The sequence below is a fragment of the Lissotriton vulgaris genome, chromosome 11, assembly GCF_964263255.1.
Source record: "Lissotriton vulgaris chromosome 11, aLisVul1.2, whole genome shotgun sequence".
NCBI lineage: Eukaryota > Metazoa > Chordata > Amphibia > Caudata > Salamandridae > Lissotriton > Lissotriton vulgaris.
The window spans coordinates 1,098,762,325-1,098,789,972 of NC_141699.1; the positions used below are offsets into that span (position 1 = coordinate 1,098,762,325).

The following is a 27,648-nucleotide window of genomic DNA, read 5'->3' on the forward strand; positions in this document are numbered from 1 at the left end:
TATGTATTTAAATATATACAGTATTAAATATTTGTGGAATTTATTCAATTTACATTGTACATTATAATAATGTTATATATTACAATTTGTTTGCAAGATATTACTGTCAACAAAAAACAATATTTTGGGGAGATATTTTTGTACATACCACTATGAGAATAGGAACATGATATTGTCAAACTATATTTTTGACACAATATTTTTCAACCATATTGTTTACCACGATATTGTGTCATTGAACCCCTAAGTGCCGCAGAACGTATTGTAATCTGTTGCGGAATAAACAGAGCGGCTTCGAAGGAAAGCCAAACAGAGAGGCTGCTATCCACACTTCCAACACTTAGCACCAGACTGTCCCCTGCATATGAGCAACATAGGGGATGAATGCTCTTGTAGTTAGGTAGCAAAGATCCTTATGACAGCCCTGCGAGCAACTCAACTGGGGCCAAACTACCCAACTTCAGAACAGAACCCCAAACTTTGCTTTATTCGCCATGCGTCTAGCTCCTGACGCCCAATGTCCCGCTTGATGGACCCTGGTACCCGATAGAGTCCACGTGAGATAATGCCTCGTCAAGTTGACGCTTCCATCACCCATGATTCTTCATTACACCAATGAACCCCAACATTCCTAGGGCTCACGGGTTTATAGTATTTATGTTTTACCTTCGGTGTATGTTTAGATTTGTTTTTTGTACTATGAGAAAATATATTGCAATTGATATAGCGCATTGTTTACTTAACTGTTGGAAGCACTAGCTCTGTACTACATGCACCTGTGCACATCTGCAGCTAGGACAGCTCCTCCCTTTTTAAACTCCGACCCTGTCATTCTGCACAGATAATGTGCTGACAGTTATGAGTGACAGCATGGAGAGGCACTCAATACAAAACCTACTGTCTTTATTATTCCATTAAAAAAAAATAAACACAACCAGAGAAACACATTGCATCACCTGGAAAACAGTAACAGCTGCAAACTAAATAAATGCCATGAGCTGAGCAGAAGAGGTGGGAGCTTCAGGGGAACAAATCAACCGACTGGGCTGGATCTCTCGATGGCAGCAGCTGTTGCTTCAGTCTCCCACCTCCATGTGGTCCCAGCTAGAGCAGGTCCCATGATTACTTTCACACCTGTTCCGCTTCTTCCGTACTTGGAACCCTCTCCCCTCCGGCGCAGGATTTATTTCAGGTCATGGGTCGGTTTTCCAGCCGCCTCCAGAGTCGAGTGCCCAGGACTTCAATGGTTTCTGCAGAGCTCCCACCAACACGTTTCAGCACCGAGAACTGCTTCAGGAGCTTTCCAAAGCTTCTGGGAAAGGGCCAGTGCTTGAAGGAAGGGTGGTCTGCAGGGTGCACCGCGAAGGCCTTAAAGCAGGGGTCTCCAAACCGGTCCTGGAGGGCCGGATCCATGCCAGATTTTTTGGATATCCCCACTGAGATACATGTAGTAATTTTAAAAATCTGGCATGGATCCGGCCCTCCAGGACCGGTTTGGAGACCCCTGCCTTAAAGTCTTCTACAGCTCCTTGAAGACTTAAGAGGAGCTGCTGCCAGGCACCTTCAGCACCACCCCCACACTTCCTGGGCATTGCTGTACTCCTTGATTTCCAAATATACGTCCACAACGTAAACCTCAACCCCCCCTAATGAGCATTATGTTGTTTCTGCTTCTGAAGATTGTGCAGGAAGGGACAATTCTCAGCCGCTCATCTTTTGATAAAATACATGGCTAGAAGGCTTGGCGGGAACTGAGGCCATATCTACTTGGCTTCTTAGTCTCCCACTTTGGGGTTCACTCATGACACTTCTTCTTGGCATCTTTTCTTGGCTATTTGATCCAAGGACTCTACTTGACGGCTCTTTTGGTGGCTCTATCAATGGATTGTCGTGCCAGACTCTTCATGACCGGCTACACTTGGAGGTTCACGGCTCTTTTACAACTCCTTCTGATTGGTTCTTCCTGGCGGGCTCACGAGAGCCCTTCTTTACTTCTCGTCTTGACTACAGGGTGGAAAGACCATCTCTTGAAGTCCTTTCCTAGCAGCTCTACTTCCTGTTAATGTTTTACACCAATTAAGGGAACTATTACCCACCACTTCACAAGCTACGATACGCGTATCAATATCACCCACTGATATTCTAATTTCGAAAGACCTGTCATGGCTGCTGCATGTCCATTGGTAAACCCTACAACATATGTGTACATGCACACACACTATATCTATATCTTCACCTTATCCTCTTAAGACCGTGCACAAACAGGAAGGATAGTACTTATACTAAGCCTTTGTCTATCGCTCATCTCTAGGCCTTACGGCGTGCACCCCTCCCAACAAGTGTTTCTTCACATTACTCCATTTGACTACTTTAGCCACTTCACAACTCGAACTACCCAGCTCTCACATTGGGTAAGGAAGGCACCAGTGTACTTAGATGCTGGCTGCAATGTCTAGATAATGTGGCGTTCAATATGAAGTACTTCATACATGAGACTAACCCGTGCTCACCCCCAGTCACAGATCTGGGTTGAATCCATCATCATTCTTTAGCTCACTTCAATTGTTGTTTTTGCATTTGTCACCCTGAGTGGGCCGGGTATGCCCAGACGTGGGTCCCGAGCCCTCCATGCCACTGGAGTCAAGCTATCCTGGCTGATGAGGGGTGATACCCTGAAACCGGTCCTCGGAAGCTTGTTTCAAGTCCAAGGAGGACCTGGCTTGGCAGTTCGGCTGGACTGTTCCCATGGGGCACAGGGTCAAGACTGATTTGCATATGTTTGGGTTCAAACTGGAATGACATGGGGAGCAAAAAAACAATGGATTTAGGCCCAGATCGCTGTACTGGGGTGAATCTATGAGATTGTTCTGCATTCTGTCCATCAATTGTTGTTTTTACTAACCAGTACTACTTATAATAGGCCCAGTCATCACTTCTTTTGAACTATAACACTTGCTCCCATATTAGCAACTTTCCCTAATGCAGCCTGGTTTCTCTAAAGATGAAACTCTCCACATGCGTGTTCCAGGCGGTTTTCGCTCGTTGTCTCTCAAGGCTAGAGTATGGTTCTAGATATCACGTAGAGACCATCAGACCAGACATCTAAAGAGCCTTCCGGGCTTTACTGAAAAGTGTAAAGTTTTTGGAGACATGGCAAATTAAACAGTTAAATCCTACACAGAAGTTTGATCGTGGATTCAGACTAAATGTCCCTGTTCTGCTCTGGTCAATACCACAATGTGTCTCTTGCAGACACGCCCTCTAGTGGCAGACCTCATGCTTGTTTTCAGCATTTGTCAACACTGCTATATTCAACCACTAGATGGCAGGGTTATAGAAAGCATGGTGACCTGAAAAAGGGCCTTGTGGTAGATGTAAAGATGAGTCTGTTTATTTAGGCCTTCCGTGTAGTGCACTCATGCACCATATCAAAGCGCCTTGAGGCACTGTAGACACAGGCATTCCATGGTAGGGCTGTCGCAAAGCATTTACAGTCAGCAGAAAGAGCATTATGCATCATAGGTAGGCGCTAGGAGGTGGGTCTCGCCCCCTGGTGGACCCTTAGGACTCAAGGTGACCCTGAGAGTCCTCACAAGGCCGGGTTCTATATAGAAGTCAACTGCATGGGTTTATGCACACGCTCAGGTGAGGTCTGGAGACCGGGTCCCATCCCGCAGCCGTGATATTTTAAAACACGTCTAAGAATGCTCCTTTTCACCAATACCTGAATCTTTAAAAATATCGTTTCACGTATTTCATGACATATTTGGAATATGTCATTCCAAATATTGAATACTGTTTCCTACACCAACATCATTGAAGTTGCCCCTGCAGATCAGGCCGAAATTCGGCTCCTACAAAAGCATTAAACTCCTTCAGGTAAGTGCAATGGTTGAACCCCAGGTATAGGGGTTATTAGAACCTGGTGGTAAAATGATATTTTACCATTTAGGTGCTCCCTTTCCTTGATCAACAAGACAATGTTGAGAACATTTCTTGCAATCTAATGACTTCTGAGGGGTGCCATAAAATGCCTTCTTTGGCTTTATTGTAGCATTGACTCTGACCGAAGTCTCGTCTTTACGATTTTCTACATGAAATTTACATTGTGTCGTTCAAATATTTTCTCAACAAGTGGAAATAAAAAGAGGCGCTTTAAGTAAATGTTGAGTTGCTTGATTTTATTAAAAATGTATTCATAATCAATCAACATTTGCTTCCTCTGAGGAGGCGGAAACAGATTCCTCATCAACCTTTTTAGTGGTGGCCAAGGCACCCCCTGTCGAACCATCTTCAGGAAGAATCCCGGGTTACTAGACTCTTTCCCAGGCTTTCTACCTCTAAAGTAGGGGTGGACGGAATTTGCGGATTCGCGTTTTGCGAATCTCCCCGAAACGGTAACAAATCTCCACGAACATGCGGAATTACTTGTTCGCGATGCTTTTTTCCTGTTTACAATAGCTGTTTGCGTGCTCGGGTTGAAATATCTCGCGAACACGAATTTTTGAGAATGCGAACAAGCAAAAAATTTCGCAAAGTCGCGAAACGCAGAATTTTGCGCAATTTTGCATTCTCCGCAAAACGGGAAATTACCCAAATTCGGCGAGCGGAACGGAATTTACTGCCCAGACCTACTCTAAAGTAGTGACTAAGTCTGAGTTACGTAGTGAACCCGCTGTAGTGGCATCCTTCACACAATCCTTAGCAGCGGTGGTGCATTCTGGTAGTCGTAGTCCAGAATTTTCAATTTCATTTGCCTGCAGTCATTGTCATCAACCAACACGTTTGAAAAAAAAGTGTAAGACGTCACTTTCTGCTTTTCATTTCTAGGTTTTCCTTTTAAATGCTCTTCTCAGCTCGATTCTCCTTTCTCATTCGGTTTCTTTACATTGTGGTAAAATAACGGCTGCGTCATTTGCTTTTCTTCTTAGCTCAGTGGTCTTTGTTTTCCATTGGTGGGCTAATCCTCTCCAGATACATTTCTGCTTCACATTTTGCGCTTACAGCAAACTCTGCACTTTAACTGCTACCGCGGGGACTTGTACCCCCTTCAGTTGGCCCAGACTCTGTTTAAATTGGAGTCGATTTCACTGGAGTTTATTTTTTAAACGTTCAGGCTGCACATTTTTCGGTAGCGTTTGCTTTGCTGGACCCTTGAATTGCTTTCGTATGGTTTTAGACAAATTACTTTTTTAATTCTTCTGTTACATGTCCAGAACTTCAAAGTGGGTTTGAATCTCTCTCTTAAAGGGCCCTTCCACCAAAAAAGATATATATATATATATATATATATATATATATATATATATATATATATATATATATATATATATATATATGTGTGTAAATATATTTATCTACTGGTGGTCACCGGTTGGTAGTTATAGTTAGGATGTAGTTTCCATAGGAAGAGCGTTTTTTCATTTGCCAATAACTTTGGCGTCGTTTGAGGAGTCCTTGACATGTTAGCATACCCCAAGCCAAGTCATTTTTGAACACTGATGGAGGAGAGATTGAGCTGGTCTACAATCAAGCCTGTGGCCTTCAGATTGAGCTATTTCTCTATTAATGAACTTTTTAGCTCATTCCCTTTGTTAGCGTGTAACCAACCTCTTAACCCCTTCGCTGTGGGGGCAATTCCGCCGCAGCGCTAGGGGGGGGGGCGAGCGGTGCTCGCATGCTCGTGACAGAGCCGCTCCGTCACGAGCCGCGGTTGCGCTGTGCTCATGACGGAGCGGTTCCGTCATGGCCCCGCCCGCTCAATAGAACTCACCGTGCAGGCGCGAAATCAGCGCCGCGCAGGCACGGCGGCAGGGCCATGACGGAACCGCTCCGTCATGAGCACAGCGCAACCGCGGCTCATGACGGAGCGGCTCCGTCATGAGCATGGAACCGGTTGATATCTCTCTGTGTATCTTGACCAACAGAACAACAGTGTGGGAATACTGACACGTGAGAAGGGACTGCTGTAAGTAGCTGAATACTACGATGGTCTTAGAATGATCCATGGTCCTTTCTACTCACTCCTCATTCCAGACTCCCTCCTTGAGAGGAGGCAGTGACAGGGGTGACCCCAGTAATGGCATGGACGGTGTATCCAAGGCGGAGACCGATTCAAGGCTAGGATTCTGTGTGGTGGAGGCAGCGGTTGACGCAGCACCTGATTGGTCATCACTCATACCTTTGGTTTTTGTCCCGCCTGCTGCGTTGTAAGGATCCATACGGGTGTGGCACAAGGGCCCAGGGCCACTTGCTCTTGGGTTTCAAGGGTTGGCCATCGCCCTGTGCCTTCGAGGCCTCCAGTGTACCCTCGGCATGCCCACCGTCTGCCTTTGGCGCACTGCAACAGCTCCTATAGGTGCCAGCCACTCAGTGCATCGCAAGAGTGATGGTTCTGGACAGCAAAACGCAGACTGTGGCACACAGGTTTGGATCCTACGTCTGACCTGGTACTGGCCCAAAATGGGGCTTCCTAGTGCTGCAGCTTTTTACTGTTGATGATTGTTATTTTTTAACATTTCTTTACCTGGTATTTCAATAACATGAAACTGAACGTTCTGCGGCATCGGTCACAATAAAACCACAACCAGTGTGTGCAGTTGTACAGACCACACAGTCGTATAGAGAGCAGAGGATCAGCGGGCATTTCAGCATCCAACGCAAATGTCTACTCCATGCTATTTTAGAGAAGATATCGTCGGGTTCACTCAAAGCTGCCATGGACTCTCTGTGTCTCCATTATTGGCCCCTCCATGGCCTTCCAAAGGCCTCTCTCACAAGTGGTACAGCTCCTTCAGCCTTCCTGGTCCTTTGGACTTGTGAAGTTTCCCATCTATGTAGCGTACACATTTTATCTACAACAACGGATGTGGTGGGACAAGAGGTTTCACCTTGATTGCGATCACATTCTCTGAGCCTTTATTGAACTTGACCCCAGGTATTTGGGGCTTTCTGCCACTCATGGAAAATTCACATCTCCAAGTGGTTTAATTCGCTATCGGCAGTATTTCGTCCTTAACCCACTTTATTTTTTAGTCAAAAACAATACAATGGTTGGTGTGAGGTCTGGGGATCTACACACAACACAATAACATCCTCAAATGTAATGATGATCATCTCTCTGGCGTATTGGTACCTTCAATCACTTGGTTTTGGTGGACTGCGTCAGCCAGGGGCTCAAGCGCCGGCATTCCTAGTAGAATCTCCATGCGGGTTTGTGAGAGAGATTGGGTGGTAGTTTTTTAATGTCACTCAGTCTCTCCCTAGTCTATGTAGCAAGGAAATCATTGCCCTGATAAATTCTCACCTTAGGACTAAGATGATCTCCATTTTCTCAAACATTTTTAATAAAAGAGTGGGGGATCTGGGTCATTATAACCTTGTTCATTTCCTCTTGAGCTATATTGTAGGCCTGAGCGGTAAATTCCGTTCTGCTTGCAGAATTTGGGTAATTTTGTGTTTGCGGAGAACGCGGAATTGCCAAAAATTCCACGACCCGCATAATTTTTCGCTTGTTCGCGCTTTCAAAATGCGTGTTCGCAAGATATTTCTCCCCGAGCAAGCAAACAGCATTCGCAAACAGGAAAAAAGCATCGCAAATGGGCAGCACATGCAATTCCGAGTGTTCGCTGAACCTTTGCGTGCACACGGAGATTTTTTACCAATTCGCAGAGCTTTGCGTAGCGCGACTGCGCAAATTCCGCCCACCCCTACTATATTCCATTCCAGGGACTGACACTTGCATGTGCACAGCTGCCAGGATAGATTATTCCTTCTCACTCAAGCCCTCTAGTTCAGAAGTTTAGGTTCAATTAAAGAGGGAAGCAAACCCCCTAGTGATAATCAAAGGATGCATCAGCAGTTGCCCTCCGCTGATATAAACAGTGGAAATCTGGCACATCACCTCTTTCTTATTCTTCTGGGGCAGCCGACAATCATTCCACTTGTCCCTCTTCTTCATTCCGCTTCGCCGTTAGGCGAGCCGGGGCATGCTCGGGCTCAGGATGAGCACAAAGTGTTCTGCTTGGATTTCACAATCGTTAATTCATGTAGCAGGCACTTGGCAACTTTTCTGGCTCGTTCCCTTGTATTTTCAGCAATCTATCTCTCTAACCCTGCCTGTTTTTTATTCATTCTCTTTAGAAGAGTGAATTCCCTCATCTGTTGGCCTCCCAGGAAAGCTTTTTGGCTGCCCACAAGATCTGATTTCACTCTCCTGGCCATTGATTGTTTTCCAAGTATGGTTGGAAAATTATTGTGAGGTTCTGTCTTCCAGGTCCAATAGGGTTTGGTGTTCATCATCTGATCTTTTCAAGGTCGCCCTGGAAACCAGATGTTGAATGCAATCTTCCGCAGTAAGTGGTCAGCAATCCCTACAGCCAGGATAGACCATGCAGTATTGTTGTGCAGCATGCAAAACTCTATTTATAATTATTAATATGATTTAAATATTTATATTGTACAACTGATGGAGGTATATGGGCCCGCAAACATATAATATTGAAGTAAGCAGCGTCAAGCAACAAAACAAGAGGGCTTCGATGCATAATATAGGAGCAGGTAACGAATGGGTAGATACCCGTGGGCTAGAGGAATGAATCATCTTTTTGTGCTTGCAAATGTTCTAATCCGGAGTTTGTGACCTCAATATGCTTTTTCAAATGTACGAATACAATTTTAAGAGTAGGTAAGCTTGTACTGACACCTAAAATGGGATTCCAACCCCTTACCAAATTGCAATTTGGAAGGCGTGTACTGTAGGCGCCCCTTCTAAATACTTATTTGGTATGCAGTGTATCAATATTGTACTACCGTAATCCAGTTTCAAAACAGTGAAAAGATAAAGACTCCAGAGTTGGAGTAGGAACTGACGCATAAAAAGTTTGTTTCGGACCCTTTTCTTTGGTAAAATGTTTTAAAAAATATTTTGAGGAGTAGGTAGTGGTCCAATGGACCAGTACCCAAAGTTCTAAACAAACCTTTAGTTAAAAAGTTACTTTTTTCTTGTTAAATGCAGCTCTGTTTCCTTTACAAAAAACAGGATGCTTTAAAATATATATATATATACTTTATGGAAAAGCAATCACAGAGATGGTGGTCTGCTGAAATCCCTTGGATAGCCAGCAATCGGAGTGAGTCTCAATTTGTGACTGGCTTCATTAATATTCATGAGGCAGGCAAGATTACTACCTGCTTCGATTACGAATATTATGAACTAACCTATTAGCTCATCGGTAGGTTCGTAAAATTCTCTATTGGTCGCAAATTGTGCCCAGATTTTGTGACCTGATCTTCATACCCACAGATGAGTTTATCCTCTTGCTGGTAGCCAATATTTGAGAACAGTTTGCATCGGGTCAGAAAGCTATTTACAGATGTGTTTTGAGCTGTCTCTTAAAAGCAAGAAGATGTGCGAGGTTTCTGAAATTAACGGGTAGAGAGTTCCATGCAGGAACCGGCGCTCTAGAAAAGAATTATTTCATTGTTAGTGAAGATTTAAATTTGGGAACGTCTTGAGGGAGAGAGGTGTTGGCTCTCGAGCCTGTGGATCCGCCTACGACGCTCCGTAGATCCTGATAAACAAGGAGGAAGGTTATGGTGTATCACCGAAGGAACAAAGCCCGAAGCCTATCTGTGGTAATGAGGTTCTTGCAGGATACAGGAAGCTTTATTGAAGATAGTTACATGTAGATAGTTCCAGTACAGCAGGTAGTAAAGTTCTGTGAAGCAGCACCACCAGGAGCAGCCTGCCTGCTGCTCAGCCCATTCTCACCTGTCACTAACAACCTTTCAGGCGCCCAACATTCCAATCGCATCATCACACCAACATACCGAGCAGCAAACACACTGGCTGAGCAGGTGGTGAAAACGGCATAACATTAACAAGAGAAGGACACTACACCATCCTTGCTTGAAGAGGGCGCTAGGGGAGATATTAAAGGATATATGTGATACGGTTGAACTTGTTTGCGTTATGCACCAGTCTGGCTGTCGAATGAAGGATAGGTCTGATTGGGGCCTGTTGTGATTACGGAAACTTCATTAACACAATCTGGATACACTTGTGCATGTGCCTTGACTCACTATACTACTGGACAGCTCTCTAGCGGGGTTTTTTAAGGTGCTATAATTCCAGCATAGGATTATCATGGATATATCTCTCGGTACGCCCCGGTTGTTGGACCCAAAGTCGGATTAGCCTGATCTGTGCCAGACAAGATCTATTGCCATATTCCTGCATCCACCAGTACTAATCCACGTTCTTTCCACCTCAGTTAGGATTCTCGAAAAGTTATTGAAGAACTCAATCTACCCCCCCTGGGAGCATGCGCAGACCACAGGGCAAGCGAGTTTAACGGAATGTCCAATTTGACAAATATTACTCGTTTTTTGTGATCGGAGCAGGATTTCTGCACCATGTGGGTAGGTGTTTTCAGGTTCAGTAAGGCCATTTTGTAGTGTTTGGGTCTGGGACAATATCTCAGAAGCAGGATCAAGGACAAACACCAAAATAACTCACTCACTGCTTGTCCAGCACTCAGTACACAATGGTTGGATGCAAAGGCTGCGGGTTCTCTAGGTATTTATTATCTGACCATCAAAGGCTCTCTAGACATGAAGTGTTCTTACCTTCTCTTAACTCTCGGTCGAACATCTGCAAGCTCCTCTTCCCCGGTGCAAGGCCCAGAGCCTCTGTGGGTTCGCTGTGCACTCCGAATGGAACCCTATGGACAAACAAGAGGTTGTTACTCTGGTTACGGTCTGATGATGCAGTGCACTTAAGCAAAGCTTTATGACACTGTAGTACACAACACCTTTAATACAAAATGAAGGTAGAATCCCCCATGTCATAGACACTGCTCTTAAGGGAAGTAGCCACTGGCATGTTCTGAACTGAGCAACCTGTAGATTGCTGAGAGAGCTAACTGTGAGGGCAAAAGGGTGGCAGAAATAAGCTTTCCAAATTCCAATCACATCACACACTTTGTGCTTACCCCGGCTCAAACTATTATTCTACAGTGATGAGACCATTGCCTAGTGGTCAAATGGGTGGCCGCGTAATAATTTGATGGGTTGACTGACTTCTATGTGCATTCTGCAGTTCACAGATTCAAGAGCCATCAGGGTTATGTTATTTTCACTGAATATAGCGCAATGACTCATCCTTGCAGGTATAGCTCGGTGCTTGGCCAAACACAGGAAACCACAACAGACTAGAACAACCAGGCCTTCAAAACTTTTTCAAACTTAAGAAAGTCAGAACAACTGCGGAGATGGTACTGAAGTTGATTCCAAGCCAAGTGGGAGGTAAAGGAAAAACAGCTGCCACCTAATTTGGAAGAGCGGATGCGAGGAATGGTCAGAAGCACTTTATCGCTGGATCTAAGAGTTCTAGTGGGGCATTAGTGACGCAGTTTGTCCCTTAAATAAGTGGGGGCTTTGCCCATCAAAGACATGTGGGTGAGGCAACAGATCTTAAAAACAGTGTGTTTTCTGACCAGTAGCCAATGTAGGTTTCTCAGAATTGGAGCTGAGGGAGACCCAGCTGGAAGGTTACAGACAGCCGTGCCGCCGTATTTTGCACCACCTGAAGTTTGGGCACTATAGTTCAGGCATCTTAAGACCAGGGGCTGGACCAGAGTTTTCCTTCCAGAGGATGGTGAACAGGGGAAGACTTTGCTCGGTAGCCGCATGGTTGCAAAGCACGCCCCACAGATTGCAGTCATATGGTCTTTCATAGAAAGCGCCTGATCTAATTTGTCGTCCCGATTTTTCACGGCCTGCCTGAGATAGGGAGCTGAACCGAGTCCAGAAGGCCACCAGTCAGGTGACCAGAGGTGCTGGGCTTTGCCGTACAACAATCTCTCTGTTTTGTTGCTGTTCAGTTGGAGACAATTCGCCTTCATCCGCCAGCAATCCTTGTCACACCATCAATGAATCAGTGCTTTACACCATCCAGAACCTGTCCAAACGAGACGATCAGCCGGGTGGCATCCGCGAATGATGTAACATCGAAGCCACTCAATTGCCTTCCACCTTCCTCTTCCCAGGCATCATGAAGTCACTACACGCCTTCTATGTAAACAAACAATTCAGTGTAAGGTGTGCACTATTCAAATGGCCAATACGAAACACAATAAAGTGTGCTACCTGTGTGGCACACACTGTCGTGCCCACGCTGTCTGTGGCATGTGCACCTGGGCCTGACTGCCCACTGACTGTACAGGAGTACGCACCATCTCAATCTAGCACAAAGCGCTTGAGTGCCTATGAGGCGCATCCCTTTATAAAATAGGGACCTGGCACCCAGCAGCCACTGTCCACTATAACAGCCCCGCTGCTTGCCCCACTCTTCTTAGCACTTAAGTAAGTTTTGAGAAATAAGCAGCATGACGTGCTCCTGGTGGGGTTCTGACGGGAGATTGAATGCTGGGGTTGCTGAGTCCTCCAGGAATATTTTTCATGTTCTTTCACATTGTCCAAGCCTCACCGCTTGTTCTCAAGGATTTCATCCTATGAGAGTGAAAGCTTTAGTTGATTCCAACCTGGACTACAAAAATGTTGCTTTTTATGCAGTAAAAGCCGCTTCATTATGTCATTCCAGCAGCTCAATGGATCTCTGGACTAGGATTATGAGAACACATCTCAGATATGAGACATGCTCTAGACAGGCTTATTGAGGACAGCTGGGTGCCCTTTGGGTATAGGTTTTTAAATGTTTGCGAGGCCTGGCCCTAGTGCCTGAAGAACAACACACTCCCGGCTCTTCTATGGCAAGTCCTTCTTCAAACTAGAGTCGTTTATCCGTAGCTACCTCCTTTTACGAGAGCAGAAGCGACCACCGATCTAGACTCTGGAACACATTAAGAGAGAGTCTGTGGCAATTGCATAGGCTTGTGGCTTTTAGATATGCTGTGAAATTGATTCTATTGTACCACATACATTTTAGTCGTTCAATTTTAGTGAAGTTGACAGAGTGCAAATGTATAATTTACTGTGGCATGTTATGTAATGCAACATAAAGTATTAAAAATAGACCTCAATGGATTGCACACAAAAAATATAGAGATTAAAAACAAGCGTAGCAGGCCACACTTGCAGTATACTGACATCACATAGGCTCAGAAGTAATGTATGTCAATAATGCACACAGAAGGCACATGAAGATGCCATGATTCCATGTGTGGGAAACTAAGAAGCAGAAAATAACTGTAGGAGTTATATTATCAAGCCTAGGCCTGGGCTGTAAATTCCGTTCCGCTCGTGGAATTTGGGTAATTTCGCGTTCCCCGGAGAACGCAAAATTGCCAAAAATTCTGCGTACCGCGGCTTTGCGGAATCTTTTGCTTATTTGCGCTTTCAAAATGCGTGTTCGCAAAATATTTCTCCCCGAGCACGCAAACAAGAGTTCGGGAACAGGAAAAAAGCATCGAGAAAGGGCGGAACAAGCAATTCTGCGTGTTCGCGGAACTTTTGCTTGTTCACAAAGATTTTTTACCGTTTCGCTGAGTTTGGCATAGTGAGCCTCTAATCAAGCCACAGCACCAACAACATAAAGGAAAATCATGTGGCACAGTGTAGACACCGACCAACCAGGTGCTATGGCCCGGCACTTGTTTTGTTAGCACCTACATCAGGCAGATGAAGCATGGTCTGTAGTGAAAGAATAGTAACTGGCACATTTGGTGAGAGCCGGCTTCTAAATGGTTACTGGCAAAAGAAAAACTACATTATGTAAATGATTTGGTGGTACCTGTTCTCATCTTGCCGAAGTCCAGTGCTGACCCAGAACTCCTGCCACAAGAAAGGAAATACAATGTAACAGTTAGTGATAATCTACTGCTGAGTAACTTTCACAATCAGAACATTTTCATATTCAATTATTATTACGCGATTAAAACTGAAACTGGTTCTGACACTCACACACACACTCACCTACACACACGCGCTCGCAGGTTCTGATTTACAGAGTTCACTATTCTGCTTTTCATTGAAACACGAAACACATAGTGAATATTGAAACCCCTTCTGCCTTTCAGGGAGCAAAATCTCAGACCACTCACAGGCCAGGAATGAGTCGAAAGCAAGCGTGTAAATATCCTCAAACGCGCCTGTTCTACGGCATCCCTAGTCTGGAATACCCACTCCCTGGAGTAGGTTTTACACCCCAATAACTTTACATCGTTGTGGGGGATTCTAGGAAAGTCGTAGGCCCATCTTTGGGAGTGGACCGTGCATGGTCACGCGGTGATGAGATGTAGGTCTGCGGTACCACGCTTCTGCTAAAGCAGCTGGGACTCGGGTTCATCTAACATTTTTTATCAGAATTTCCCTTTTTGCTTGTTGAAAAGCACGAACGTCGACACAAACACATTTGTTATTGGGCAATAAACGAAGCAAAGCAAATTTGAAGCTTTGTGAATACGGTTGACTGATTAAAAAATCATTTGGCTCAAAAATGACTGAATTCTGAAGTGTTCTGCATTTTGGATCATTTTTTGAATAATTTTTATCCCTTATAAAATGTCACAATTTTGAATGTGCTCCAGGCTTTTGGTTTAAATTAATGTTGCTGTTTTTGAAGCCACCTCTTCTGCTGGGTAATCCTTTCCATATCTGCACTACTCTTTTTGAAAAAGAAGTATTTGTTGTTCTGCATCCTTAAGAATCCTGTCCCAGCAGCAAACACAGCTCTTCTACTACTGAGTTCTGCAGGGGACATTTCAGTTAAAATTAAATGACATTTGATGTTAAAAATTACAAGCTGTACTAAAGGTGCCATATGAGATTTGACCTGTGGTAAGGCCCTGGGTACTGATGGGCTTCCGGTGAAGCTTTAACCCGTTGGCTGCTGCCGTCGGCCAAAGGTCGTCTCGCGTGCACTACCTCGGTAGTGCTGCGCACGTCCGTTGGCCGACGGCGCTCCACCCGTTTTTCAAACGTTCAGCACTGGAGCTGAACGTTTGACACAGCCAAAGGGTTAAAAACCCTCTGCCGACACATTTTGGCATCCACATTGGTCCTCATGTATGAGAAGGCGATCCCTCAAGGCACGTTACCACTGACCCTTTCTGGGGCTTGATTATGTGTTACTCATTATATTCCGAACAGCGTGTAAATCCCTGTTTACGCATTGCTAGAAATTATGAGTTAAAAGATATTCAAAACATCCGATAATTATCAGATGCGTCAAATACCTCAAGTTTCATTATATTCAGCAGGTCAAACTTGCCGAAATTTAACAGCGGAAATGTGTATGTTATTTACCGTACCATGAGGATTTTGTTACCTTAAACACCAAATTCCACATGCTATTCCTCAATGACTCTTAATAGGAGTTATTTATTGCACTCGATAAAAAATGTACCATGTGTTATCGTTATTTACAAGGTTTGCTAAATAGCACCTATACTTGTAATTAGCCCCTTAGTCTCAATACTCAAGCCTGGGTGTATTCCCACAGACCCAACTTCGTATAGGCCGACAGCCATCTTGAATTCTAACCACTCGTATCGTATCGTATCGTAAGGGGTGCTTGTATAGCGCACTGACACCATGGGTTTCCTGGCGCTGGTTGGAAATAGAGGGGACAGAAAGACTAACCAGAATGAGGGAAAAGCCAAGTTTTTAGAGATTTGCGAAAAAGAATCAAAGAATTAGAAGTTTTAAGAGAAAGAGGGAGAGAATTCCAGAACTTGGGGGCCAGGTAAGCAAATCTCCGGCCTCCAGATCTGCAGAGCTTGTAAGAGGGGACGATTAAGAGATGAAGATAGGAGGATCTCAAGTTACGGGACGGACAGTAGGGTAGGATAAGAGATTTTACAAAGATGGGACAGGAGCCAGCCAGGGATTTGAAGATGAGGCAGCCGATCTTGAAGGCTGCCCTAGAGGCGACAGGGAGCCAGTGGAGTTTGACGAGGAGGGGCCTGGCAGATTGCCACTTCGGGATCCCTAAGGCCAATCTCGCCGCCTGATTTTGGACCACCTGTAGTCTGCCCATCGATGTTTTGGGCAGACCATGGTAGATCGAGTTGGAGAAATCTAGGCGAGAGAGGACGAGGGCCATGATGACCTGCAGGAGGGCTTCGGGTGTAAGGAGGTATGCCACTTTCCTGATCCTGCGCAGTTGGTAAGTGCAGGATGAGACCACGGTCCCCACCTGCGGCCCTAGGGATAGAGCAGAGTCAATAGTGACCCCTAAGCTCTTCACCGAGGCCACGGGAGTGGGAGACGGGCCCAGTTCCACCGGCCAGAAGTGTGACCCCCAGAAGGTGGGGCTCCTACCAGGAAGGAGGAGCTCCGTCTTACCGGGGTTCAGTTTTAACTGGTTATGGCCCATCCACTGGAGAATGTGGGACATGGCTGACTGAAAGTTGGGAATAGCAGAAGGGGAATTAAGAGAGAAGATGAGCTGCAGGTCGTCCGCGTAATTGAATACGGTGACGTCCCACAGCCTCAGAGAAAGTAGAAGGGGACGGAGATAAAGATTAAAGAGAAGAGGGGACAGAGAAGAACCCTGGGGGACCCCACAGAGCGACTGCTCTCTAGGGGCCCTAAAGGTACCCAGGCTAAGGGTCTGGGACCTGCCCGTCAGGAAAGATCTGACCCAGGCCAGAGCCGGGCCCTGGATGCCAGCCTGCTCGACACGGCGGAGAAGGATGTTATGATCCACCGTGTCGAAAGCGGCTGACAGATCTAATAATACCAGGGCCTGGGGGGTACCTTTGTCAACACCGTCTCTCAGGGCATACAGCACGGCCAGGATCACTGTCTCCGTTGAATGGCCGGGTCTAAAGCCAGCTTGGTTGCCCTCGAGAAAGTTGGAGCTCTCGATAAACTGTGAGAGACAGGTGGTGACGTGGGCTTCCAGGATTTTTGAGAAGAAAGGTAGGAGAGAGATGGGGCGGTTGTTTGCCGGGATGGCGTGGTCAGCCCCCGGTTTCTTCAAAAGAGGTACCAACACGGCCTCCTTGAAGGGGGCCGGCACCGTCGCAGAAGAAAGAGAAGAATTTAGCAGGGGGAGAATACAGTCGGGTAGAGTGTGGCAGATGTCCCTAAGAATGGAAGGGGGGCAGCAATCATCTGGGGATCCCGACTTAATGCGGGTGGCAAGAGTATCCAGGGAGGAGGAGTCAAGAAGAGGGAATTGTGTGAAAGAAGAAGTGTTGTGGGGAGGGGAGACAGGTCCAGCGCCAGGAAATGTAGTGGGAATGGTGTTCTTGATCGATACGATTTTCTCAATGAAGAAAGTGCTAAGGGCGTTGCATGCTTCCTGTGTAGGGGCCTGAGTAGGGAGCGTCCTGGGGTCGGAAGTAAATTCATTGAGAACTTTAAAAATTTCCTTAGTCTGGCAAGGGGCAGATAAAATTTTTCCAGAGGCATAGGTTTTTTTGGCAGCCAGAATAGCGAGTTTATACCCATTGCGGGCAGCCACGTATGCGTCTCTACTTGCAGGGCTGTAGTCTCTCCTCCACTTCCGCTCAAACTGGCGGAGTTCTAAATGGAGAACTTTTAAGTGGGGGGTAAACCATTTGTGGGAGTTATTGTGCCGGGATTGAGGGAACTTCGTGAAGGGAGCAAAGATGTCACTGGCTGTGGTAAGCCAGTCTGCCACACAACCGTGGAGCTCGTCGGTACCGGTGTCGTAGGGTACCGGGGAATAGGTTTGGGACAGATGAGCCAGAATTTTAGAGGGATCGACAGCCTTCCACTTGCGAGCCGTGCCCCCCTCCCGTAAGGGGGCCTTGATGTGGCCGACCGCTGAAAAGGTGGTATCGATCAGGCAATGGTCCGACCACATACAAGGTGTTATTACTGGGCAGGAGGACGTGACTCCGTGGATCCAAATGTGGTCGAGGATGTGGCCACCCTTATGGGTGGCAGACCTAACTAGTTGGGTACAGTTAAGGCTTGAGAGACCCTCGAACAGTTCGGAAGCATGTGGACCGGCGTCCTCATGTTGGAACCAGTAGTTAAAGTCCCCGATGATGATAATACGGGGGGAGCAGGTAGCAATGTTGGTTAGCTGATCGATAAAGGATGAGGGGAAAGACGGCATGGGTTGGGGGGGCGGTATAGTAGCACAAGAGTAACTGCACCAACCTCGGTCCCTAGGCTAAGGAGCAGGGTGTCTGCATCCGGTAAAGTCATGGGCACAGAAGCAATGATCTTCAGGTCCTTGCGTATTACGGCCGTCACCCCTCCCCCAGTACGGCCCCCTGCTCGGTTGTTGTTCAGCAGAAAGTAGTCAGGGGGTAGCGTGGCCAGGATGTCTGGGAGAGAGTCATCGGTAAGCCAGGTCTCTGATAGTAATAAGACGTCAGGGCTTTCAGACATGAGGAGGTGCAGAATATCAACTTGGTGCTTAACCATTGAGCGGGTGTTTAAGTATAGGACCCGGATGGACGACTTCGGGGGAACCGGAGCAGTAACAGATGGTGTTGGCGCAAGATTAGGGGTTGAAATACCTGCAATGCCAAGTGAGGTAATGCGGGTCCAGATATCAGATGAGAGAGGGCAGGCCGAGGCGTGTAAGCGCCTGAGGGCAGAGGTTGAGTAAGATGAAGGAGTGGCAGCATCCCTAGCCCCTGGGCCCGTCCGGCCACGGACGGGCGCAGACGGGCTGGACTTAGGCGCGACTTCGGCGCGCTGACGGCGTGCCCGCTGCGCCCGTCCGCTGCGCTCCCTGTAGGGGTGCGCCATTTTATGGGCCGAGGTCGTGAGTGGCCGAGCGCTGCACCGCTCGCCTCCTCAGCGTCCTCACCCAATATGGCGGCCAAACAGCGCGACCCGGCGGGAATCGATCTCATGCAAGGGCGGCTGACCAGAATGAAAAACCTGCACAACAAAAGGGGTTAGTTGGCTGGCGGTGCAATTAAAACTGGTATTTTAGTTTAAAATAAAGAATTAAACATGCGCGAGTAGCGCGGAGAGGCAGCGCGAGCAGCGCGGATAAAATGCGTCCAGGCGAGTGGCAGAGTCCCACTGGCCGTCTCGAGGTTTCCAACCACTAAATCTTTAGTAAAGTTCTAGCGGGCGGTATTCTCTGTGTGTGTCCCCAACTCATCCACTTGGATCAGAAAGGATTTATTCCTCGAAGGAATACATCCAGAACATGAGTAGGCCGTATAAAGTAATGGAAACAGCCCTGTCAATGTGACTTTGGTGTGTCTACCAATAGCTAGACAAGGAAAAGGCACTCGACACCTTGACATTGGATTATCTCTTTAGCGTACTGGCCAAGTTTGGCTTCGGGAAACACACCGTACTATTGATCTGTTTGCTCTGCACAGAACTTGTGGTCCAAGTCAACGTAGATAAGTTAATGCTTTTGAATTTAGCAGGAATACCCCGTCCCCCCTTTGCTATTTGCACTCACCATGGATAAACTGCCCATTTCAATCAATTAATCAATCAGGGTTTTGTAAAGAGCGGGGTCCTCAGCTGTGAGGGTCTCAAGGCACTGACCGGGAGCATGCTGTGTCACTGTACGCTTATGGAGGAACTATACTAACCTAGCCCAGACTCTCGAAGAGTATGGTGCTGTTTCCGGGCTACATGTCAACTGCAAAAGTCTTGCTTGTTCCCACTACACCTCAACATCGAGCAATCGCCTCGAACTAAGACACGGCCCTGTCAAGGGAGAAAATATCTCCTACTACTACCTAGATATCAAAACAGACCTCGCTGAGAAAGACCTACTAGATGACGTCCACAGAATCAAGTTACTGAAGTACGGAGCCCAGACCCAGAATCTATGGGCTACATTGAACGTCACTGATGTAGAACCTCGGAGACACTCCTCATTCAAACCCTCTTTGTAATAGGAAATGGCAGAAGACGCATTATGGGGTTATAGAATGCCACCAGCATCACATACATTTACTGTTTAAGTCTCTCTTAGACACTTGGGAGACCGGCATAGGGGAAGTCATTCATGAACAGGAACTGGATGGAATACTTGTGTTTCCCCCACACCGCCTCACTCAATGCTGAATTCAAACTCACTCACACTAACATCTTACACAGGTCATTTCTATCCCTGGCTGAAATAACCTAAGCCCTCCCCAGGGCCAGTACCTCCTGTACTCTGCCATCTCAGATGATTTCCACCATAGGCACTGGGACTGGCCCTTGTTACTGGGCAGGGAACGTAGAGTCTTGTGAAGTGTGTGCCTTGGGATTAGATGAGACCTAAAAAGATCAAGGCGGCAGCCCACTTCGGGATCTTACCCTTGGGCGCCGACTGTGTGATGGAGGCAGTGACCCCTCCCACATGTGAGACGTGGTGCCGACCATAAAATGGACAGAGGCAGATAGTAGGGCCCTATATAGAGAGGAGGCCAAAAGCTGAGGGAACATCCAATCCATAGAGACTGGGATGACTTGCTATTAACCCTCAAAGACGTCACAAAGATGAGACGAGGCCACCATAGACCCAGTATCGCCAACCTACTTGTCCCGACCCAGTTCCTAATCTATATTCTATATTTTTTTAACTCTTCCTGTCCTTCTATGGCAGCATCCGTCAAACTATACATTCTCTGCTCACCTCCAGGTTGTGATATCTAGTTTTGTGATGGCCACGCTGCCCTCCAGCTGTGGTTGAACTTGGTACCTTCTACGAGTTTGATTGTAAGAGGAGCACTGCAGTTTCATTCCCTCATCACAAGCTCTACCTATGACCACTCATGAGCAACAAGAGACCTGCAGAGAGGCGCAGCCCTGATGCTAAGACCTGGATAACTGCTCCAGTGCGGTCTACGACAGTTCACTTATTGTACGCTGAGTTGTTACCCGAGACGTTTGTCTGAATATTAAAATGTAAATGAAGATGGTTATGAAAAAGATGACTATCACCCATAAACTCACAGACAATAACATGGGTTGGGTTTGTATCATGCCCCAGAAGAGACCAGAACCTTCTGTTTTTTGTGTCTATCCTACTATCTACTGCTCTACATTTGACTATTGTAAACAACGATGTGTACTCTTTTAAAACAGGGTCTCTGATTGGTCGGTGTCCTTCTTTGAGTGTTTTTACCTTGTGTTGTCTGGTATCTGAGTACTGAAGAGTCACCACCTTCTAAGCAAGCCTTGATTGCTTGGCTACTCAACCATTGGTCATTCAGTGTCCAAATAGGAACTCTCTGCATCTCGTGGGGCTGCCATGGTACTTATGTCCCTCGGACACAAGAGATAAAGGAGTTATTTACCACAGTTTGGCTTAGTGGACCAAAAGCCTGACCGGGAGTTTCAGACATTTTTATTCTCTGACTGGGAATGCTTCTCTCACCAAAGCTGGACACATGCCCCAGTGGAACATAGTCTGAGATGGACAGAGGGACCATTGCTGGGGTCAGACTGCGGGATCAGGTCATCTTACCGGCTCTACATAGTCGAAGCCCAGGCCTGCCGCCGCCATCTGTATGACTTCAGATTCCAGTTCATGGCGCTTCACAAAACCTACCGCCTCCTGCAGGGAGAAAAGGGTGTATGTCATCCTCTGAATAACATGGATGTTGCTCAATTTCAAAACAATATACATTTCTGCATTAATACACAGGTTTTCGGCACAGTATGAGGCTCCCGTAAAGGATGAGCAGAATTCTTAACCTGCAAGGATCGAAGGTTCCAGACCGGAAGTTCTGCGTACAAGGCTGGCTGTCAAAGTACCTGTGTTTACCTCCTGAGCAGCAGTATATGAATATGAGCAAGTCTTCACACACACACAAGGAGTAAGCTGCAAAACAGAGAAGTGCCGTAAAGAGGTTCAAAAGGGGATGACTCGCGTACACTCTTCTGTTGCAAAACCACGAAAACTACTGTGTATTGGACAAAAACATGTTGTGGTTCCAGGGTGCCCACATACTAGTCTTTCTGGTTGTACACAAACAAACCAAGCAAAGAAAGGAGAAAAGGACTCTCTGAGGTTTCCCAAAAGGTATATTTCTACTTAGGATTGTAGGAGCCTTTCTGGGGTTTACAAGCGCCTGGTTTCGTTTCACTCACTGATGCATGTTTTCGTATAGCCAACTGGGCCAACGATAGATTCATCTCTGGTATCCTTATGGACCCCTTTAAAATAACTTTGGAACAGATGTTGGTTACTTTTCTTTGTATGCTCTCACCTCTCTTGGCTGGACATCCTCTGGATTCAAGGACTCTGGCAGTAGGCTTTCATAGTAGGCAACATTCTCGGACACGTCCTTGTCTCCGTGGTGGAACAAGAGGTAGGACCGGGCGCACTCCAGAGCCTTCACGTAATCACCAACTAAGAGAACCATGACACAAGGAGAGAGTGAGGACCATGGAAACAAAAGAAAGACACAATGTGGCGGCCCAGCCTTCGACAAACCCTCATGCGATCCTCCATTAAAGACCACGACGTGGCGCTTTTCACAGTGACGGTATCAACAACACAACGAGACGTTCAATGCGTTCAAATTGAAGATCTGGCTTAGACCAGTGTTTTGCCTAGGTGGATACTCATTGGTTCTCAGAAATGTTGAGAGGAGCTAAATTATCTTTAGCTGCTGGGAGTCCCAGAGATGAAGGGGGTACAATGGATACAATAAGGGTAGAGAATCCCCCCAGAGGTAACCGCAGAGGGACACCAATGCTGCTTTCACCTGAGAACACCCACCATACCCTCTATGCAGGAGAAGTGAAGTGATGCTCTAGCAAAATTCTGACTCTCAAAGGTGAAAAGAATAAAGACCACAAGCTGGAGGCTGTCAGGCCTAGAGGCACAATACAAATAAAGACACATGTGATTCACTTCTTCTCAGACACCTCACAATCCATCATGAAACAGAGCAAAGACATGTTGCTGTGTGGTCAGACGTAGAGGTTAAGGGGGCAGAGGGGTGACCGTGGTCTTTCCGGAAAAAGGGCAGGTAAAAGATTGCTCCTCTTGGGAGCCGGGGGGCCGCAGCATCAATGGTGCATGAGGTTCCAGCGCCCTAAAGAGTGAAAAATGGGCATTGTGATGTGATGGGGACAAAACTAGACTAACTGTACAAAGAGGCAAGATGGGGCATCCCCATAAGCAGTGGTTGGAACAGACGGGGAGTGAGAACTAAAACAAATTGACAATTGTGGGGGTCTCACACAATGGCCTGAACCAAGAAAGCCAACAGACCCTTGCAATGCAAGGCTGACTGGAGGGTGTCGTCCACTCCCCCACCCTCTCTACCTAGGGCCATTTTATGGATTTCTAGGGTCCCAGGCAAGACGTATTTGGGGTACCTGTTTGAAACCACTTCAATATATTACCAGTTCCAGCTAATTCACGCCCGTGTGATGCCACACAATACTGAATTGTACATTAATCATGCTTTCAGAAAAGAGGGCCTGCAGAAAGAGCCCAAAATTCAAGCCGCCCATTGTCCACCGGCCAGATAGCGCCGCAGGAAAGCCTGAACAAGCACTGATGCAGTCATTTATTTTCATGCTTGGATCTCGATTTTTTTGTTTTGCAACAATAGAATTTTACATAGAATTCAGTGTCTAATCAGCCTCTTCGTCCCACTGTTGAAAGGACATGTAAGGTTATTTATTTGACGTTTAGTGGAATGGTGTACATGGTCCTTCAAAATTCTAGCTCTGAGTGCCAGATATTCATAATCACAAATAAAGAACCTTTTACTACTGACCTTCTTCCTGCAACAGTGAAAAGCAAAGGACTGCTCGGAGCAAGCTCGCCTCTTAATGAACTTAAATCTGAAACATGTCTTCTTCATTTGCTTCCCCTGATTGCCCCGACCGCCAAACCCCCCCCCCCCCCCCCCCCCCCTCGGAGTAAGGGAAGGGACAAGAGAATGAATGAACGGTGGCGAGAAGGTTACAGTAAGTGAGGCTGAGATAGAGTCTGGGTACATACACAGGGGAGGTAGAGAGTGACGTAAGTTACATACACAAGGGAGGTAGAGAGTGACTTAAGTTACATACACAAGGGATGTAGAGAGTGACTTAAGTTGTAGAGAGTGATTTAAGGTAGCAAAAGAAAGGTACGAGTCAAAAAGAAAAAACAAAGAGGTAGAAAGAGGAAGAAATAGGAGTGGTAGAAGGAAAAAGAGAGAGGGAGATGGGTTGATATACCTAGGCATGTGGGTTGAGAGAGATAAGAAGAAAGAAGATTGAATTCGAGGAGGTAGGAGCGGGGCGATGTAGACAGCTACAAAAGTGAGGTAGGAAGAAAATTACAGAATGAAAGGTAAGGAAAGGGATGAGGCAGAGACCGACCCCATGAGAGGAGGCACAGAAAGGCTGATCGTGTAGAGAGGGTACAGGAAGGTACATAGAAGAGGTAAAGGGCAGAAAGACAGAAGGGGTACAGAAAGGAAGAAAGAACGTAGAGAGAAAAGGGTAAGGTAGAGAATGAGGTGAGATAGTAGAGGTAGAGAGGGAATAGAGAGAGAGGTGAAGTGGTGTGCTAAAGAGAGAGATGAGACTAAAAGAGGAGAAGTAGATGGAAGAGAGATACATGGAGGTGAGATGGAAACAGAGCAGTGTGCTGCAAAGAGGGGTGAAGCAGAGAGAAGGTGGAATTGAGAGAGGAAATAGAGCTGTAGAGAGGGCACTGAGATTACCCACAAGTCCCTGCAAGTGCATTAACCAACACAGCTGTTTTACTAGTATGCTATCCTAGGGTCTGCTGCATCCCTGCTACCCATGCCTTAACGTCAACTCTGCTCTCTCGCCGCAGGGATAGGTGCTCCCGTTGCTGCCCGAGTCAATGTCCCCACTGCAGTGATCTGCAAAGAGCCTGGAGGTCACATGTTTCAATCTGGTTGGGCCTTACTCAGACTTTCATCATTCTAAGATCGATAAACTTCCTGCTGAGTCTGGTGGTAGCACCAATCATGTGCCCTACCACTGAACTGAGAGTGGTGGAGAGAGACGACATGTGTGTGTGTATGGGCGTGTCTGTATGTGGGTGGTGTGAGTGCATGCGTGTGTGTGTGTGTGTGTGTGTGTCTGTGTGTGGGTGGTGTGAGTGTACGCATGTGCATGCATGTGTGTGTGCATCCGTGTTATGTACTCTTCTTGTCACCGATTCCAACACTGCTAGGTTTAAGTGTTTCTCCCTGTCCTAACTTCTCTCTTCCTCTTCACAACCATGATTTTGCTCCCAGCTACAGCGTTATAACATCCACCCACGACTTAAGGCGGCGGAGACTCACAGGGACATTGTCGGACTGCCCCCCCCCACCCCCGTGCAGCGTGCAGCAATAAATAGTGGGTATCTCCAGAGGACTGTGTGTTGTGTACATCCACATGTTGGAATGTGCTTATTGCAATTCAACCTTCTCTTTGGCAGCAGTCACTGAGATGAATGGATGTCAAACGTTTTATTCTGATGCTTGAATATGGAAGTTATTAAACTTTTTAAAAATGGCTTTACGACAAGCGACGGCAAGAGACCCATGGTCTGCTACAACGCAAGCGTTCAGTGGATACACTCAAAAGTAAACAGCACGCAGATTTGAGGATTCACAGGCCTTTGAGTTCTAGCATAAGTGTCTGAAGAAATGTGAATTACTTGGTGGATCTGGGAAGCTCAATAGTTTTAGTGCATAATATAAATGCAGTGTGTACATTGGGAGGTAGACTGTGTGTTGATAGAAGGAGAGAAGCTTAATCCCTCTGAGGGATGAGGAGCCAACGATGATCTCAGTGAACCGTAAAGCGAGGAAGGAATTTGGTGTCATAGTGGAAGCATTCTGATACAAAGAGACTGAGGGGTTACTTGGAGATCCATCAAAGTGAGGGGGATTTGAAGCAGTGCTGGTTTCCATAGGGCTACATATGAAAGATTTGGAAATAAAATCTGGATTCAATGTGGTGGAGCTTTGTTTCCAGTCCCAACACTGGACTCACAAGCTGTTGTGTGACGAGATCTGTGGCAAAGTTCCATGACAGAGTTTTAAGGGGATGCGGGCTTCCAGTTCAGTTACTTAAAGATAATGGAAATCAATTGAGAGAAAGTGAAACATAGATTGATTGGAAAAGGAATGGGATCAGTCCTCGAGTCTCATCAATGTACCACCCGGAACATAATGGTGTGGCTGAAAGACTAAATGAGGGAGTTGACTGGGTTGGTGATAAACTAGGAACATGATTTGGAATAAAGAATCGAAGATTTGTTAGGATGTTATTAATTACCCTTATCTGGTATGACAGGAAAGTCTCCGAGTTGTTAAGAGGATGCAAGCTAGACTTGAGTGTGCATGCAGCAAGGTTTACTTCTTAACGGTGCGCAAAGAGTGACCAATATTTTCTAAAGCGTGGTTGAGCCTTACCTCTGTAATAGGCGAACTGGAGGAAGTCATAATGCAGCGGCAGGAAGTTCTCAACAGGAGATAGGCGTCCAGGCCTGGTGGCCAGCTCCCTCACACACTCATGTTCACAAACAAGGACCTGAATGAAGTGATCTGAAAGGGACCGAGAGAAGGAATATTGTTAACCTCAACGCAGCTCACCAACAATCTGTGAAATCTACTGTAATGGTAAAACTCAAGACAGCTCACAAACAATCTTTATGCAGTCTACTGTATTGGTGAAACTCACCACAGCTCACCAACAATTTGTATGCAGTCTACTGTATTGGTGAAACTCACCACAGCTCACTAACAATCTGTGTGCAGTCTACTGTAATGGTGAAACTCACCACAGCTCACCAACAATCTGTATGCAGTATACTGTAATGGTGAAACTATGCTGCTCAGAAACAATCTTTATACAGTCTACTGTATTGGTGAAACTCACCACAGCTCACCAACAATTTGTATGCAGTCTACTGTATTGGTGAAACTCACCACAGCTCACTAACAATCTGTGTGCAGTTTACTGTAATGGTGAAACTCACCACAGCTCACCAACAATCTGTATGCAGTATACTGTAATGGTGAAACTATGCTGCTCACCAACAATTTGTATGCAGTCTACTGTAATGGTGAAACTCACCACAGATCGCCAACAATCCGTGTGCAGTCTACTGTAATGGTGAAACTCACCGCAGCTCACTAACAATCTGTATGCAGCCTACTGTAATAGTGAAACTCACCGCAGCTCACTAACAATCTGTGTGCAGTCTACTGTAATGGTGAAACTCACCACAGCTCACCAACAATCTGTATGCAGTATACTGTAATGGTGAAACTATGCTGCTCACCAACAATTTGTATGCAGTCTACTGTAATGGTGAAACTCACCACAGATCGCCAACAATCCGTGTGCAGTCTACTGTAATGGTGAAACTCACCGCAGCTCACTAACAATCTGTATGCAGCCTACTGTAATAGTGAAACTCACCGCAGCTCACTAACAATCTGTGTGCAGTCTACTGTAATGGTGAAACTCACCACAGCTCACCAACAATCTGTATGCAGTATACTGTAATGGTGAAACTATGCTGCTCACCAACAATCTGTGTGCAGTCTACTGTAATGGTGAAACTCACCACAGCTAACCAACAATCTGTATGCAGTATACTGTAATGGTGAAACTAGGCGGCTCACCAACAATCTGTGTGCAGTCTACTGTAATGGTGAAACTCACCGCAGCTCACTAACAGTCTGTATGCAGTCTACTTTAATGGTAAAACTATGCAGCTCACTAACAATCTGTATGCAGTCTACTGTA

At 46.3% G+C, this 27,648-nt stretch overlaps 1 protein-coding gene across 1 annotated transcript in view; it reads right to left on the minus strand.

Annotated features, from left to right (window-relative positions):
• Positions 1 to 27,648, minus strand: part of P3H2 (prolyl 3-hydroxylase 2) — a 303,453-nt gene that overhangs the window by 56,051 nt on the left and 219,754 nt on the right. Inside the window, exons 4-8 of the mRNA XM_086944627.1 lie at positions 26,307 to 26,438; positions 22,131 to 22,273; positions 21,386 to 21,475; positions 13,754 to 13,794; positions 10,630 to 10,724 (exon numbers count right to left, since the gene is read on the minus strand). Of these exons, the coding sequence (XP_086800753.1) occupies positions 10,630 to 10,724; positions 13,754 to 13,794; positions 21,386 to 21,475; positions 22,131 to 22,273; positions 26,307 to 26,438 (501 nt within the window). The remainder of the gene's footprint in view (positions 1 to 10,629; positions 10,725 to 13,753; positions 13,795 to 21,385; positions 21,476 to 22,130; positions 22,274 to 26,306; positions 26,439 to 27,648) is intronic.